This window comes from Saccostrea echinata, unplaced genomic scaffold, assembly GCF_033153115.1.
Source record: "Saccostrea echinata isolate AGI-Se365-2 ecotype Australia unplaced genomic scaffold, CSIRO_AGI_Sech_v1 ptg000019l, whole genome shotgun sequence".
Classification (NCBI taxonomy): Eukaryota; Metazoa; Mollusca; class Bivalvia; order Ostreida; family Ostreidae; genus Saccostrea; species Saccostrea echinata.
Genome location: NW_026889768.1, coordinates 3683783 through 3702295, shown reverse-complemented (window position 1 = coordinate 3702295; position 18513 = coordinate 3683783). Strand labels below are relative to the sequence as shown.

General features: G+C 32.1%; 1 protein-coding gene across 1 annotated transcript in view; it reads left to right on the top strand.

Annotated features, from left to right (window-relative positions):
• The first annotated feature begins 3658 nt into the window (after positions 1-3658).
• LOC133189681 (uncharacterized) overlaps positions 3659-18513 on the top strand; it is an 84278-nt gene continuing 69423 nt past the window's right edge. The window contains exons 1-6 of the mRNA XM_061325080.1: positions 3659-4143; positions 11778-11844; positions 14138-14219; positions 15758-15894; positions 16627-16731; positions 17198-17422. Of these exons, the coding sequence (XP_061181064.1) occupies positions 4048-4143; positions 11778-11844; positions 14138-14219; positions 15758-15894; positions 16627-16731; positions 17198-17422 (712 nt within the window). The 5' untranslated portion in view covers positions 3659-4047. The remainder of the gene's footprint in view (positions 4144-11777; positions 11845-14137; positions 14220-15757; positions 15895-16626; positions 16732-17197; positions 17423-18513) is intronic.

Genomic DNA, 18513 nt, shown 5'->3' with positions numbered 1-18513 from the left:
AATTAAAAAAAAAAACCTCAACTGACCAAGGAGGGGGGGACTTCCCAAAATTATCTGACAAGCGAAAAAAACTAAATTACTGTCCAAATCCTGGAATTTGCCAGTGCTCGACCAGACGGCATCAAAAAGTGGTGGTTGGGGGGGGGGGGGGGGCAACCAGCATCTAAAGGAAAATTTACTATAGCAAAATACTATGCTCAGAAAAAAAGTGGTGGGGCCGCCCCTCCTCCCCCCCCCCCCTTGCGTTCTTCGGGCCTGTGTCATTATCAAATTATTTTTGAGTCCAATGTATGTCTACTAACTTTTAGCATTTATCTCCAGGATTATCGTATATTACTATAGTGTTCTTTTTGTATGAACTCAGAAAATATTTACGGCAAATGTCGACAATTTTGGGGGTGGGGCGCAGCCAATATATCTACCGTGAAGTGATTTTACTCCATCCGTCACTAGTTTTGACAGTTATAGATTCACACCCTTTAAAGTTCGGATTTTAGGATTAAATCTAAATCATAATGCAAAAAATCGATTTAGAAAGGTTTTAAATATTTTCATGCATTCGCAACATCAGTTGTATATGAACATTCATAGGATTACTGTAATGCATACTTTAACTTCATCCTTGCGTCGTTTACAAAGGTTCTGTCGCCTTATATTTTGAGAAAAGAATCGAACTTGTTTATGGAGTGTTTGAATTAAATACTTCTGCCTAGTGGCACTAAATCTTCAAACATAATCAGATATTGTTTTAGATTGATTTAATGTCATTGTTTAAAACTTCATTTCAACCTCTTACACGATTTCTTATTTTTATAATTTGAATGAAGAACAAAGTCAATCTAAAAGTATCAGTCTGCAAGCGCATTTATTTCGAATGATCGTGAACTTGCTAAAGGTCTTCTTCAACTCATACTTTGTTCTAAAATTATGCAAATAAGTTACAAAAATGTTTTCTGCCTTGAAAAATTGGTTATGTCACACAGTAACTGGATCTAAGTTGCTAAAATGTATATCGGCACCAAATCTGTTTTTCATGTATTTATACATTGTGAGGGAAGTGAAGGAATAAGTGCCGTCACAATTTTGTTTATGTACATATACGTCTAATAAATACTGGCAACCAAGCGCATATATTTCATTATACAAGTCGTTAACATTATTATAATTAATGTAAGTTCGTTTGAATGAGACAAATAAGAACATTATCCTTGTCTCATTTGAATTCATTTTCACAAGAATTACCCGAGTATCTATCCACGATGTCAAAATCTTCAGCTGACTTTGAGTAAAAATTTTCATTTAACTTTTATTGTACTCAATCTCTCCTCAAACTGCTGTTTTGTGGCAATTCTTAAATGTGATCTAGAATACTTGAAAGCAAAATATATAAATATATATATATATATATATATATATATATATATATATATATATATATATATATATATATATATATATATATATATATATATATAGATAGATAGATAGATAGATTTAAAAAGTATAAAATAACCTAAATAGTTATACAAAAATCTTATGCGTAATTTCATTGACAATTGTTTCATAACGAAATTAATTGCCTTGTCAAATAAAGCATGGCGTTATCAATCAGTCAGTATTTTTATTCGGAATAATTAGCGAATCTAAGTACCGAATGGCAATCTTTCATAACGTTGGAACTCTGATAAGTTAACAGTTCAAAAATATATGTTTTTATTTCTAACAATAATGTTATAAGTCTCTCAGCAGATGTCTCTCAAATATATAATGAAGCTTTAGATCAAGGGAATGTTATAGTGAAGTGACCTAAAAAGTTCTTGACAAGTTAATACTTTTACTTCAGAAAAGGTCGAAAATATTTTCTGTAGCGATTACCCGGGTATAAGCATGTTAACGGTATCATTAGACCATTTGTACATAAATTACTCCCCCTTCTCTCTCTCTGAATCTGACCCTCTGTATGAAAGATAGTGTGTTCACCTTTGACGAGTTATCAGTCTTAAATATCTGCAGCCTCAGTATCATCAGGAAAGACAATATCAATTAATTAATTGCGCAGTTTATTAAAGAATATATTAATGGATCTTCTGAAGAAAAGCACGCACTCTCTCACTGAGAGAAAATGTGTGTTGTCTCTTGTTTACTTTCAAAAGAAAGAAAAAAAAATGTTGTGGTTAAATTTAAACCGATTTACATATTGTTGACTTGATCGAAGGAGAAAGGATGAAGCTTGTATTCCAAACACGCAGAGAGTTAGAGCTTCGTGAATTCCATGAATTATTTTTTGGATCATTTTCAACTTAGCATATTTAGTAATGACATTATATATCAAAGTATGAACGCATGGGTATATACTGGGCTAATTTATGTTACTAGAGTTTTCTTTACATAATTTACACGAAGTATTGGAGTATTTGTATGTCCCTTACTTTATATTGCATGTACATTATAATTAAAAAAAAAATTGGTGAGAGTCATTTTTTTTAATTTTATTTTATTATTATTATTATTTTCAATTTATGTGTTTGTTTATTTATTTTTGTTTTCTTTTCTTTTAATTGATTATATTCTTTGCCAAGAAACAGTACTTTATTATAATTGCCATTTTTGCTCATTCAAGGATAAAAATAGAATTGTGCAGACCAAAAAAAAGGTAAAATTTATTAACGAAAGGTGTTATAGTTCTCAGGAAAAAGAAAAAAAATGACATAGCGCTTATGTGTTTCAATATCCACACGTTAATCGGCGATATACGCGGTCACACTATCATCGACACGGGAGGTCAATAGGTGTTTTATCCTCGTAAAATAAATACTCTCTGTAACCTGCTACGCCCTTCCATCATACAGCCGCTATCATAAACATAGATTAACGATCTACACTCCACTGTCGAATAATTATGAATTTATTAATTCTTGTTTGAAAAGTTTCTGTGGCCTTTCTCGATCGATTTCGCGATTCAATTATTGAATTATATAACGGTGTAAATCGAGGGAGGGTGCCCTCGGAATTCGATAAATAAAACATTTTCAGTTGACCGCACGGTCATAAATCATACACATTTCTTCAGCTAAGACCCCCGAGGACTGAATGATAGGTTCCCGAATCCATAAATGATGCAAATTATCCCCAAATAAGCAACCACACCCATCGCATACAACAGCTGATATTGTTTGGTTTTAGGTCAGCCATAGTCTGTTTCAGGGATTCCCCGCCTTCGCCTTGTTTATTCTCTTGCTTTCTTCTCACAGCTTCATTTCGCCGTTCGTCCACATATCTGCATTATTTAAACACATATGAAGAGTTCTGGCTAAATTTTCTGTATATTTCGCATTTTATTCCACCAAAGCGCTGTTCTTGGGTGGGTATGAATGAACATTTATGTGACTTCCCATTGGGCGCTGTTATAGTCTTAGCGCAATATAAGCAGTTATACTACAAATGAGGTTATTTAAGGGTCATTATTGACATAATTTGTTGATAAAAATTGTAAAAATTCATAGTTTATATCAGAAAAAAAATGTATGCCCTATTTTCCAAGAATTGTGCTGATATACATATTATGTATGCGATGATTTATGACCATTAAATCTGGATGATCAGCTGAAAGGCGGATGTGTATTTGGAATGTGCGTTTCCCTGTCGAAGGCCCCTTGTGATCTCGTATTACGATAGAGCGACACGGTATTATTATCATTCCACGCCGGTATTATGACAAAGTTAGATTGAAATTATTATATATATTGATGATTGAAAAAAATGGATTATAAGTTAATTCTCGGAGTATTTGGGAATCTTTCCTTTTGACTGGGAATACAATACTGAATGGAATTTGTTTCTGTGGAACGCTATGTTATTGTCGTGGTCTCTAAACATAGATGCTGAGAAGCCGCTCGTCGTACTGTTACATGCAGGGGATTAAATGAGTGTACTCTTTGTACAGAATAAAAATAAAATAATTGGATACTCTTGGTGGTCTAGTTTCCCTACTTTCCCGATGCCCGCGCCGGACTCGGAGTGTGTGCTTTTTTCCCATTCTACAAGCAAATGGTCCGGTCATATCGGCTGATGTCCAAACCGCAACACCTTCTAACTCTTGTTGTTCTCTGGTCAGTGTTCAACTCTGTCTGTGTCTACTCTCAGGTGAGTTAATTAGGTCACGACAGGGTCAACATCCATTACCCCATGACCCATATATTTGATTAAATGTAGTGTGTACTCTTAAACTTATGGTGTATATAGTCAGTGCAAGTCGGAAGTGCAAAGGGAAAGTGGTTTGAAAAGTTTCACGATACGTTTAATGGCTTAAAAGACTTGCATTCTTAATTAGAAAGTAACTAATTTATGGAAATATTATTCTTCTAGCTTTTAATGATATAAAGAAATCCCTAATTTGAATGTACGTAATGTATGTTTATCATTCATGTAACATGCATTTTATTTTCGACAAATAAAAGGTTATTCCTTTGTCACTTCAACTGTCAAAAAGAAAGAAAAATCACTACATCATTTATTTAACAGTATATCAAATTGATGTGTTTCTGCATGTAGGTCATAGAAGAAAAAAAAAAATCTCCAAACACTACAATAAAAATTCTGAAAAATTTATTGAACTGAGATAGCATTTGAATCCGCCACTTTCCTTTTGAATTGATTATGTTCCGCGTCATTGCATGCGATCAGAAAAAAAAATTCTGAGTCACTTTTGGTGGTTATGTTTTTTTTTTTTCCTGCTATCGTTAACGCGAGCATTAATTATTTTTGATCACACAGTAACAATCAATAATTTACTATCATTTTAACACTGTCAAAAAGACAGGAACTATATCATAATTAGAACAGGTCGTGACGTTCTTGTTTTTCATTTATTTAATTTTATCAACATCAAAGACGAGTTTGATATTTTACAATTCGTGACGAAAATGTAAGGTTGTCACTGAGACACGGGCTTATGACATATGAAGATATTGTGGTACATTGTAAATTCCTATAAAGAACCCATCAACACGTATTTCTTTTATCTTTTAAATAATTTTAATATAATGATAATAATACATTATTTGATAATTTATACGTCACTTTAACTCTATACCTTCTTTAAATATTCTTCATTTATAATTTAATTGAATACTTCAATATTTTCAAATTTACGCTTTATCTCGTAAGTTTTAGAAAGAAAAAAATGGCGCGAACATAATCAAATATATGCTTGAAGCATAATCTGCAGTCATATACCTAAGCATGCGAAAGAAACAAGTCATATGGTTGTTGAAATTGACAAGCTACAGATTGGGTGGACGTTTAATATCCTAACAAGAAATAACGCGGAAGTTCTGGAGTTTTAATGTACCAAATAAACTACAGGTCCCCATATGCTTTGTATTAGTCAGTTGTGAACAGGGCTGCAGAATATAGAAGCCAAGGAATCTGCACAGGATTCAAAGAAAACTATTTAATTTTCAAAAAAATCTCGGTGGTTAAATTGAGCCAAATTTAATCTGAATTCCCTCAGCACGGTTGATTTGTAAAATCTGATTTTGAATTGTGACTGATATTTTTTAGGCTAGCGAAAAATGATGTAATAGTCTGGCAATGACATCGAACGGATCTGACGATATAAATAAAATGCAAATGTAAACACACCATAACGTAATTATCATTAAAGAATGCTAACATACACCGTACATATGATAAGTATATTTGATAAAAGTAGATACATTGTAAAACATCTTGCAACCATGCATGTACGCAATGTCATCAAAACTGAGAATCCCGGTATCTTATCCCAAGTATTGAGCATGTTGAGTGCTTCTTTTAATTTGCGTCAATCGTAAAACATTCAACGTATATAGCATCAGTTTAGAGCCTGTAGGCGGATTGAGGCTTAGCTTGTTGCGGGGCATGTCGGGGGTAGTAAGTACACGATTGACCCCGTTATATTGCAGCGCGATAAATCCTATTGTTGCATGTTGCACATGTTGTTTATCAGCTTGAAGCAAAGAACAAATCTGATAAATGTGCTTATATACAAACAGTTGCACTTAAAAACTGCAACCTTGTAAAAACGATATCGGTTTTCAGTTGACAGAAAAGGGTAAACGAGAGAGAGAGAGTCAGAGAAAGAGGGAGAGGCAATTTACATTTTCACTTCAAAAAATATCCTTATATACATGATAGCTTTGCTTATGATATATCAGTTAAAATCTGGAAGATTTCAAAAACTCAACTTGCGAAAATTGATGGAAGTTCAGTCCGTGATTTTCATAATCTCGTTAATCACTACACCACACCCTAGTGTCGACAACACATGAAATTAAGATGTTCGAAATCTTTAAATTGAAGCCAAACACGTGATCAAATGTATGTGCATTCTGTTCACCAGCAAATACGGGCGCATTAAGTCTGCACAGTGCACAGTTAGTGATCAAAGAGCCACGATTGTTCTGTATAGGTGAAGTTTTATCAAAAGTACTCGTATCGCATGCTCATAAGAATTCCATGTCCATAAAAGTGTTTGTACATTGAGAACTGGCTAAATGTGTATATCGTCAAGGCTATTAAGAGTACATTACACGTGTGTTATAAATGTATCTGATGCATGTAGGTATAAAGCAATAGATAACAACTGATAAATAATCCATTAATATTGAAATATTGTGTAATAGACATCATCCCGGATGATAAGCTAAAATGAAAAAAAATCACTGCCGAGTCAGAAAATGAATATAGAGGGATCGAATGCATTTATTTGCTAAAAAAAATAAAAACATGTAAAAATTGCTCTCTTAATAGAAAAGAAAGGGGGGGGGGTATTTTTTGCTCTATATACATTCTTACCCTTCGAAAAGATTTGAAATAGATCTCAGCAAGATTGTACATCTATTTTTCTACATAGTTATTTATAAGGTATATATTGAATTATTTATGTATACATTTATATATTTTTATATGATCATATTATACAATAGATTCAAAAAAAAAAAAAAAAAAAAAGAAAAAAAAAAAAGATCTTTACATGAAAATGAATTACGCTGGAGAGGTGAGAAGTTAATATTTTTATTTAAGGAATCTCTAGGCTATATACAGTAAAGCTTAATGATTTTGGAACATTGAGAAAACGTATATGGAGATGTAAATATTGAGCTTATTTCATATTCAACATAGGGTTGCTGGCATTTATCCCCAAGAAAAATTTTCAAGGATAATAAAGTATTTAAAGGAACAGAAATTTTATCTTTTACTTTTGTGGGGAAAATGTATGGAAATAAAGTGTTCAGTTAATTTATCTTGATCTATGAAAATGTTAAGAATGCCTGAATTGATTACAAATTGAGTTAAAAACTGTAATTACAATTTCTTCTATTTTAAATCTAGGGGCAGATTTTTCTTATAGAGGGTTCTTGATTAAACTATATTACTCACATTATTACACAAGTAATAGAATACAATCTATAATAGATACAATATAAATTTTACAAAGTATCCCTATGTTTGGTGAATGACAGATCATTCAGTTTATTTTATTTTTTATATTAAACTTTATAAATGTATTGCATCGGGTCTGTGCTCAGATGCTCTTCTCCGCCGATACTGAGATGTCATCAAAGTTCCTGTACACGTAAATGTACAAGGACTTTTTCCCTTTTGGTTTTTTTTACTTCAAAATTCGGAATAAAAACGACCATTAGATTTTTTTTCTAAATTTTAAAGTAGATATAAAAACTTTTGATATTCCTTCTGCGTTTCTTTGCTACGTAACATGCTGCATTTATAACTCACGTGGAGGACCAGGTCACAAGAACCCGATACCCTGCACCCCCTCCCCCTCCATGTCTGCATTTTGTGTGGTTAAGGGATAAAAAAAAATCCTGAACATTTTCATCAATATTTTCAATTTGTAACATTTGTTGAAAAAATTGAATCAATGATCGAGCATTTCACAATTCCATGTTTGTATAAAAAAATATATAATAAAATATTTCAAAGTTGGGGCATTTCAAGATGTTCAAGATATGGCGGTGAAAAGGCTAATTCATTTTATAAATCAGGATCTGCCAAAACTGTTCTTATGGTTCGTTATTATTTTTTTTCATAAATTAAATGTAAATAAAATATGGTCGTCAAAATTTCTTTATCAATAGGTACCTGCACATCTTGAAAAAATACAACGTTTGATATCAAATGTCTGTAGTAAGCTATAGTCAGCGAAACAACTGGACGCGAGGGAAAAGGTTTACACAAAAGTATTGTACAGAACTGTAGGTTCATTTTTATAAGATTACAAAAAAATAAATGAATAAATGAAAAAAATTGAAAAAGCAGCGAAATCTATTTGAAATAGGGATATATTTAAATACTTTAAATGCGATCCGGCAGAAATTAAAGCCTTTATTCAATAGAAAAGATTTAACTTGAATATCTCTTTTCAACCAATTGACGCATTTTTAATCATAATCATTAAAGCCCAACTTTTAATGTCTTTATTAATTATATAAAGCATATTCAGTATGTAAACTCTGTATGTAAAAATACACACACATTATAACACCGGGCATCCCCGTCGCTTATGTTTAAACTGGAACATCGTTTACTTGTGTTTGCAGCAGAGCTTCGCAGTTCTAAAACAATAATAATTGGATTTTTGGTGATATACTTGGGAAAAGAACCAAACCTAGCGGACAAAAGTGTAGTTTACTGTATAGGTCTTTTGTCTGGTGACTTTCAGTTTATTTCAGGTTTTACCAATGTACAATACAACAATCGATCTCCATAATCACCCATTAATTAGTAAAATTTCTCTTGTTAGCAAACCAATACAGAGGTGCCAATTTTTTCACGAAAAGAAAGATGTTCTGTCGTTGATATCTGTTTTCTAGTGCCAAGCAATAAATTCCGAACGGTGTAGAAAAACTTTGTACCTGATGGGTGGACCCGATTCTTCGTCGAGTTTCGTGCGATAGAATATGAATATATACATTACCACAAATCTTGTTCATCTGTCAGAAACATCTTCCCCACCCAGTGAAATACTAGAATATTGTTTAGCGTTTATCGCTCCGTTAATTCTAGCTCCTCTCTAAATTAGCAATATATATGCTGGATCTGTCCATGATTTAGTTTGTGTAGCACAAGTACTGACATGTATATATTTAATATGAACTTTCAAAGAGGTTATATATCAAGTAGGTTGAGGACGAGTTCAAAATATAAGACGTGGTATATTAACAGAGGGTGCATTGGTCAAGGTTAAAGGTCAAGGCAGGTGCGAACACTGTAGATCGCTAAACAATCATTATTTTAAGGACATACGCAACGTACCTTACCTACTGATAATTTTTCGAGATATTCTTAATTTAAGATTATAGTGCTATCAGATGTTTGTAGACAAAAAATCAGCATGCGTTACCAGAGGTTTTGAAAAGATATCAATTGATGAAAATTCTTGTATAATTCAAAGAAAAATATACAAAAATTACTAAGCATATATTCTAGATGTTTTGTTTATCAAAACTTGTTTTAGAAGAAGTGTACAATAGCATATATAGACATTAAAATGTAGCACACAGTTCCTTTTAGTATTGGAACTCTTCAACTCCAAGGAAAAAGACAATAAAGTTCAAACTACGTTGCGTATGTCCTTAAGGAGGTGTGTTTCGTTGATTTTTCTAAAAGATAAATAGAGATGGGTTTTCTAACCACGCGTCATATTCAATTTTTTTTTTAATTTAGTGTTATTTATTTACCATACATATGATATAAAGTATTCCTTATCCCATCGTCTCAAGCCATTGTCCGGAGTCCGTATATAGCTCTCCCCTAGAATGGGAGAGGATCGTATGTTTTGGCCGTGGTTTGCGACGATGTCCTAATCCTTCTGTAGATATATTTCTGAATGTGCTTTAGAAAGTGAAGTTCTAAACTGTGGGTTTTTTTGTAGTTAATCAGAATGGTGGGTTAAATATAAAGGACTACTCGGAAATGGCCCTTTGTTTGATTCGGTTTATCTTTCCGCTGGAGTCGGGCGTGTCACATCCCGATTCGAACGAGCCGCTTCCTTAAACAGTCATGGTTTAACATGGGGGTGTTTGCTGCACACCATTTCAGTGTTTGATTTACGCTCTACGTGTGTCATGCACATGACAGATTTTCCCAGCGTTCTTTACTAGTTGGAGTAATTATGGGTTTTTCTTTTAAATTCTTTTTTAAAGGACAGATGCTACAAACAAACTTTCTTCAAAAACCATTAAAATAACACCTTTAATCTTTTATATAAACAAAATGAAAAAAGTTAAACGGCGTAGTTTTATATTTTTCATTCAAAATTTCACGATAATGTCCTATAAAGTGAATAAAAAATACATGTAGTTATATTAGTATAGATTTATAAGGGTGACTGCAGAAAGGTGGAATTTTGATATATCATAGAAAGTTTACAATTTCTTAATATTATAGAAATTGAGGATAGGTCCAAAAATATAAACCAGTCCAGGCATTTTTTTAAAAATTTGGTTCGTATCATCTGTCCCTAGGTTTACCTCCTCTTGTTTGACATGACTATTAGATTGAGGAATGGGGAAGTCTTATAATGACAGCCCATTGCTATACACCACAGTTTTGAGACCAAAAGCTTGAGTTGATCATGTAAAATCTTGCGGCAAAAATAACTGTTTCGGTTTAAAATTACTTGTATAAAATTAATTTTGTAAATTCCTTTAAAAAAGATTAAATTCATGTTCATATTTGTGTAAAAAAAGAAAGTGGCAAACTTACATTTTGGTAGTAGTCGTAAGTTCTTTTGTAAAACGGGGTCCAAGTTACCCATGAAGTCTTTCATCTGGGAATCTACTGTACGTGACACTTTCATGCAAAACTGTTTTAAACTAATAACAGGCCTATATTCTGGTAGCATTTATGTCGTAAGAAAAATATTTTTAAAAAAATAAAATAAAAATAAAATAATAAAAATAAAACACACAATGACTTTAAAACAGTGTCACCCGACAGGGCCTACTTTGGTGATGATTTTGAAATATTCCATCTTTTAATGAGTTCAAGTTTTATTTGATTAATATAATATAATGATTTGTATTTATTTTTTAATTTAATGTGTTTATGTTATAATTTTATCTTTTTAAAGAATAATCTTATTTATATTTTGTCTGTACCAATTCCATTTTTAACCGGATATAGGAGATTTAGCTATTTTAGACCGAAAGAGATGCAGACGGTAGGGTTTATTGCAACGTCCGGCGGTAAATATAAAGTTTATGGAATAAACTAAAATTAACATGTAGATGGTGGACGGTTGCAGCGATCTGTCTATGTAGAGATAGACTTTGTCAATTACTACTGTAATTGGCTTGGACTTACCACAGAAAATTACCAGTTTTGTCTAGAATGGAATTTTCTGGCTTGTATAAGCCGTAATCATTATAGTTTCTGTTCAGCAGTTGTGTTTTGAATTACGATAGACAGATAGTATTTAAAAGTAAATCATCATTCTGTTAACCAGTTATTAATAAAGTCAGTACAGTAAAACTTGTCTAATCTGGATGCTGTATATTCCAAAATGTTAGTCTATTACGAAGTAAACTCTAGTCCTTTTCAGTTAGACCTAATTCAATTGATTAAAAATATTGTCTAATCCGGAATATTGTCTAATCTTGCAAATTTTTATGGAACCAGTGGTTTCTGGATTAGACAAGATTCACTGTACAATTAGCATCATTGTGAATCATTGAATGCCACCTCTTCTAACTCATTGGATTGTACTTCAGGTTTCTGATCAAAAGTTCGCAATCCAGTTATATGAGAGAAACTTACCATGGCTAACTTGTCCTGAAGGTAAGTAAATCTAAATCCACACACATAGGAGCCTACCATATGCAGGGCTATCCGTATACAGGGCTCAGTGGCCCCATTCCCAATGCAATTTTCCTAACTAAAATAATGAAAGAAAGTGTTATTTTCCAAATTGTCATAGCTAATGTTAAAAAATTGGTAACAAAACTATAAACAACATGTTGATTTTCCCAATGTCCCTCAAGAATGTCACTAATTGACCCAATTTTAAAGGCTTTTATGGTTCTACTGGTCCCCGACTCCCCGTATCAAGAAAGTGGTGTGAGAGCTCTGAATGATGGGGAATACATCTGACTTTAACAGGTCTGGGCGGCCTCCGTTTTTGGAGGATAGCTAGATTCAATATGGCGGCCAAAATTTTTACCATATATGGAAACCGCATTGCATTGTGGGATAGTTTATCCTCCGATTTCAGAGGATAACACAGGTAATTTTCAAACACCTCGTGCCTACCTTTAATCAAAAAGTGCAAGCACCAGAGTACGTGTAAATAAAAGTTCAAACATTAAACTATCGATTGTGTGTGGCGATTTGAGATTCTATGTCTAGATATTTTGCAATTTATTTTCAAAGTTGGGCCATTTTGCACTCCATTATTACTGAATATTTCTTGTTATTTTGTTTCATTTTTTATGATTTTTCCCTATTTAGACAAATAAAAAAGGACTTTAATATTTCTTTCATATTTTCTTTTAATTCAAAAAAGGAGGACAAAGGGAAACACCCAAGGAAACACATTTTAAGCGTATTTAAAATGCAAAATATACTCTGCCTTATAATTAAAGCAAATAAAACTATAAATGGATTGAATGAATAATTATGAAAATAAATAAATAATTTGAATAGCATTAATAAATAAAGTAATAATCTAACATGTTTACTAAGAAATTAACATATATTCATACAGCCATCATGGCAATGTGTATACATTTATAAACAAAATATTACAAAGTATTGTGCTTAAGAATTATTAAATGAAAGAAATAATAAATGATTAAACTTATTTTGTTCAAATCTGTTTATCAAAAGTTCTAAACTGCTTATCACATAATTATGGTACTGGAAAATCAGCATGGGTATAATTAAATGCAGTCACAGGCACTGCCAGGTAAGTGCAATATTTATGTTCCAAGCTGTATACGGAATAACTGATGACGACAATTACAAAAATAAAGTTAATATATTGATTTAGTATCTGGAATTACCCATCATCATATTAAATTGTACCTTTTATTTGTTTTGATTTCGAAATCAGCATACGGTTCATAAATGCAAGAGTTGCTGTTATTTGTTTGGTTAAGAGTTAACTGCCCTTGGTTTTGAAAATTCCGGTAGGTGGCAAGACTGCTATCCTCTGTTTTCAGAGGATAAAATCTATCCTCCAAAAACAGAGGCCGCCTAGACCTGTTTAAAAGTCAATGATTTTTCTTTCTAACAGTGCAGCAGTTCTCAGGATAAACATCGTACATAGAGGGTAAAATAAAACGGAGAGAAACATGACAGAATATTTATTTCTAATTCAGAGTCCAAAACAGTTATAAGATTAAAATAGCAAGGAAAAGACATGTTGATGCTAAAAGATAGATTAACAATATATGTGTGTAACATTGCTCATTTAAAATGATGAGCCTATATTTCAATATTAATAATGAAGGTTCATAGTTTACAATGTGTGAAAATATATAAATACTATAACATATTGTCCTTAATATTTACTATTTACACACAAAATTAAAGATTTTCCCTTTATTCAAAGTTGAACAGCAATACCAAAGTCTAAGATTTTCTTTGGGGGGGGGGGGGGGGTCCCAATTTACTTATAAGTACTGTAACAGATGGGTACATTAGTTTCAAAACTTAATGTTATACTAGTGATAGACAAATTTGAAATGCAATATTTTGACCCAATTAATTTTTTTTATTAGAAAAAAAAGAATCGGTGTTGAAAAGTTTAACAGTTTAAATTAGAATAGACAAGGGGATCTTTTCCCTAATTGAATGAAGGATATTGTTTTTATGTTTTTATTGTTTTTCCCTTCAATATGGTTATGCCAGACATAACTGCAGCATTCCATTAAATAAATTTAGCAGACAAATATCAGCTGATACTTGGTTATAAAGTAAGTGAACCACTTACCCTTTTAGTGACATGCTTCAAAAAGCATGAAGTAATTACATGTTTTATATGGTGGAGTGTAGCTAATTGTATCTGTTGAATTTAGCCTGTCAGACTTTCATTGATAATTAGGTAAATTTAAGTGCTGGTGTTTTGCAGGGTGGAGTAAAATCGGAAGCACGTGTGTCCTGGTTTTGGCAGAATTAGCAACATTTACTCAAGCAGAATCATTATGTCAAAGGTAAATAGAAAGAATAAGGATGTATTGATCCTCATGAGTACAGATTGTGTGTCTTCTAATACATGTGGTGGCATGTATTTTTATCCCTTATGCTAGATGGTGTAACCTTCAATTAATGTAATATTGTCACAAGTCAGATATTTACTTGTTTCTTACTTTGATATCAAAAGATTCAAACTAAAAGAATTAACAGTTGTAAATGATGCTTGAGTATATAAAATTGCCGTGAAATCGGATGTGGTATGTGTTTATAGAAAAACTATCAATGTGGCAGTACCAGTGCGTATTTTCTTTAAAAAAAAAAAGCAGCAGTGCAAATGGGACATAATCAAAGCATATTTATCTCCTTTCATATTTCATAAGTCACAAACTGGCTACAATTTATTTTTAAAACATTGCTTTTTACATTTAGGAATGTTCAAAATTCTATATTTTACATATATTGATTTTCAAGAGAGGAGTGGATGAGAAATCAAACCAATAGCTGATCAGATATTGATATAAATTGACATTAATCTTGTTATTTCCTTCTTGTGCTGTTTTATATTCTGACAAAAATATTCAATCATATCAATAGGCCACCCAAATCCAAAGACTTCCCATCCTCCTGTTAATGAATTGGAACCTTTCAGACTTGGAATGAGAAATGAAATGCCATCTGGTGGTCATGGGTTGTCAGAGATATTGACTTTATGATAGAGCCCTCTTATTAATGATGTTAAAACATCTTGAAGATTTGTTCAAGTGGATTTTGTTATCAACATTTCTTCCCTCTGTTTAGTTTTATCTTTGATCAGGTGTTTTATGCTCATATTTTCCCTTTATGACACTTTAAAGATAATTACACCCCACCCCAAATTACATATATCCATACAAATGGGAAAAGATTATCATTTTACTTTCTCTATCAATTGCTTTGTTTATGGGGGGGGGGGGGGGGGGTCTGGATTTAAAAAAAAAATAAATTTCATACATAAGACCATATCTTTGTTAACTGAATCTCTCTAAAAGAACACTTGTTTTCTGAGTCTTTAACACTACACTGTTAGAATTTGTAATTAATGTAAGTATGTCAGACTTCCCATCAAGGATTGATGACTTTATAACAGGATTTCTTCAGCATAATAAGTTTACACATTGTTTTGGGCGTTATCTGTTAAAGTTAATTGTTTCAATGACCCTTAAATGTATTCCGCTATTTTCTTCCATGTGATATAGCAGGCTTGGAGTGAAAAAGTGTGAGCACTCTCATTTACAAGCAGTCTATTAAAAAAAAAAATGAAAAAAAAATAAAAAGCAAAGTGAGGCAGCTTACATTTACATGTTTAAAGGTTCTTATTCATTAGTGCAAGTATATGTACTGCAAATTTTACTTTAATATGATTTAATAATGACTTGGTTTTTTTTCCCCATAAATTGATGCCTGAAGGAAAGATAGAATACCTATTTAGTTTATTGGAAAACTCAAATGAACATTATATTGCAATTTTATGTGTATGCACTTAAATAGTACGTGAAATATATGATTCTTTCTGCAGTTATGGAGGCTGGTTGCTGAAAATAAAAGGATTTAATCAAAATCAGCAACTTGGAAATTTCATAGAAAATGTGCAATTTCAGCAGAGTGACACGTTTGTATCCCTTGAAGGATGGGATAACGGCTCATTCTGGATTGGTAAGTGACAAGAAACATCTGATAATTAGCTGATAGGGGATTTTTTTTTTTATAATTGACATTCAGAGAGTGCTACTGCTGAATGTAGATCTGTAGTACAGTTGACTGAGAGAATAAAAACTAGGTCTTATATATAGCAACTGACAAATCTTTTTGTAAATGTGTCAAAACTTGCAGTTGTAAATTTTACTATATTTTTTTTCAATAAATGTTATCAGTATATTGTTTTTATTTTGATTCCCTACTTAAAAGTAAAGTGTATGCTTTTTTATTGAATTTTTTAAAAATAATTTAAAATTGATGGTTGCTATTTTTTCAAGAAGTAATTTCAATTTAAATTAGAAGTTGACACCCTAATATGGTTTCTCTACTAGAAATATAGTAATTTTTTTTTAATGTTCTTACAAGTGAAAATTTATCTTAGGTTTGACTTAATTGATACTTTAAAGCTCAAAGGTTATGGAATGTCATTTGATTTTCATGAATTCAAACAAAGGGAAATGTCTCTTTTTATTTGTCACTATAAAGGTGATTCTTGGACATTTTGCAAAGTAGCTAGTGCATTAAACGGATTTCCTTCAGAGATTTCAGGAATATTTTTAAAGGTCTTCAGCCTGAGTTTTAATTACTTTCCCTAAAACAACCACTAAAAGAAATCTCTTTATCTGTAAACATGATAGAGTATCAAAAACTCTTTTTAAACATGTATGTACTTATTGTGTGTATCTACAGGTTTGTTCAGAGATGAAAATGGTCAGTATCAATGGAATGATGGACAGGTGACAAATATAGAACAGGGTTTCTGGACCCTGAATCAACCACTGGGCTTTCAAAATGGTAAGGATTTTGATGGTTGCTCTGTCACTAGATAAACACACGGAGTGGAATGGTCAATAAAAATTAAAGTTTGCATAAAACTGAAATACATGTACAGTCAAATGCCTCAACAACCCATGGCCCACTATATGTGACTTCCTCATTTGTCAGGAGTACAGTTGTATATACATTTTTTTTTAATACTTTATTTGTTTTCTTTTGTCATCTTATGATTCTCTAAGTGTACCATATAAAAAACTTTTGAATTTTAAACATGTTGAAGAGATTATTGTGTTTATATACCTATACAAGTTTAAGAACTTCATATATATATATATATATATATATATATATATATATATATATATATATATATATATATATATATATATATATATATATATATATTGATATTTATATGTGAAAAAGTTCTTTCCAAGTGTACGCTACCGGACATGATATCCTAACAAAATGTTGTGCTTTGTAGGTCACAAGCAGTGTTCTTCTATAAATGTACATAGTGTAAGTGACTTTGGTAAATATCGCTGGTCATTGGGACCATGTGAAATGAAATTGCCATTTGTGTGCCAAACAGTACCATGTGCTAGGCAGCAATACCGCTGCCAAGATGGAAGCAAATGCATCAGCTCTGATTGGTTGTGTGATGGAGTTGCCGATTGTCTTGACCAATCAGATGAAAAAAATTGTTCAGGTAAGTTTGAATGAAACTTTGCATTTTTGATGTGTTCACTTTGAAAAGTCATAGGCTTGTTTCTTCAAAGTATTTCATTTCTGTAAATGCCTCATTTGAAATAACCTAACTTAAAGCTGGTTCCTGAGTCTTGCTTGGATAGATTAAGTGCATTTTGTAATCTAAATCTGGTTCATGAGTACTCTTAGATAGATAAGTACATATAATAATCTAAAGCTGGTTCCTGAGTCCTGCTTGGATAGTTTTACATGTAATAATCTAAATCTGGTTCATAAGTCCTGCTTGGATAGATTAAGTACATGTAATTTTAAGCAGAGTCAGAATCAACTACTTTACTTGAAAGTTGGTTATGACTGCAAGACTAGTTCTTTAGGACTTATGCTAAGTTTGATGATATATATCTGTATATAAATAAGTATTTTGAATTTTTTTTCTGGCTTAATAAAGAAGCTTTCAGAAAAGTAAGTTTGGCTTTGTTTACAATCTAACAACCTCAGTCAATCTAATATAGGAGTAAGCAGGGCTCTCATACCTTGTTATGGGACTGGGGCTGTAAAAAATGGGAAAATTACTGTAAAAGCAGAAATATTCATTGGGGATTTTATTTCAGTTAACAATTGCGATACAGAGAAATATGAGTAGCAAGTTTAGTTTTTATATGTCCAACTATTGGGAAAAGAAAAGGCAGTGTTTGAATCTCATCGTAAAATAAGCTAGACATGTAGGGCTGACTGCTGGTAAAAGTTGTCAGCCCTGCCAAAAATCGAGAGCCTGAGAAAATTTATGTCTTTTATAAATTTGTTTTAGCAATAATGTGAATGGGGCCAGATCACTATATCTTCAATCCCAATCCCAAACCTGTAGAATGCAAATTCTACCCGTTTGCTTGTACATGTATACACTTTGCTGCCGATACAATTGGTTGATGTAAGAGAGATTTATCAAAGATCTAAATTCTAATTTATGAAAAATCTTTACACTTCTAGCCGGGCATCAACACATGCAAATCTATTTGCCCGCAACAAAATTTGTGTGTCTCGGGCGGTCGAGTGGGTATTTCAAACACTGGAAAAGGTACCAATTATAGAAAA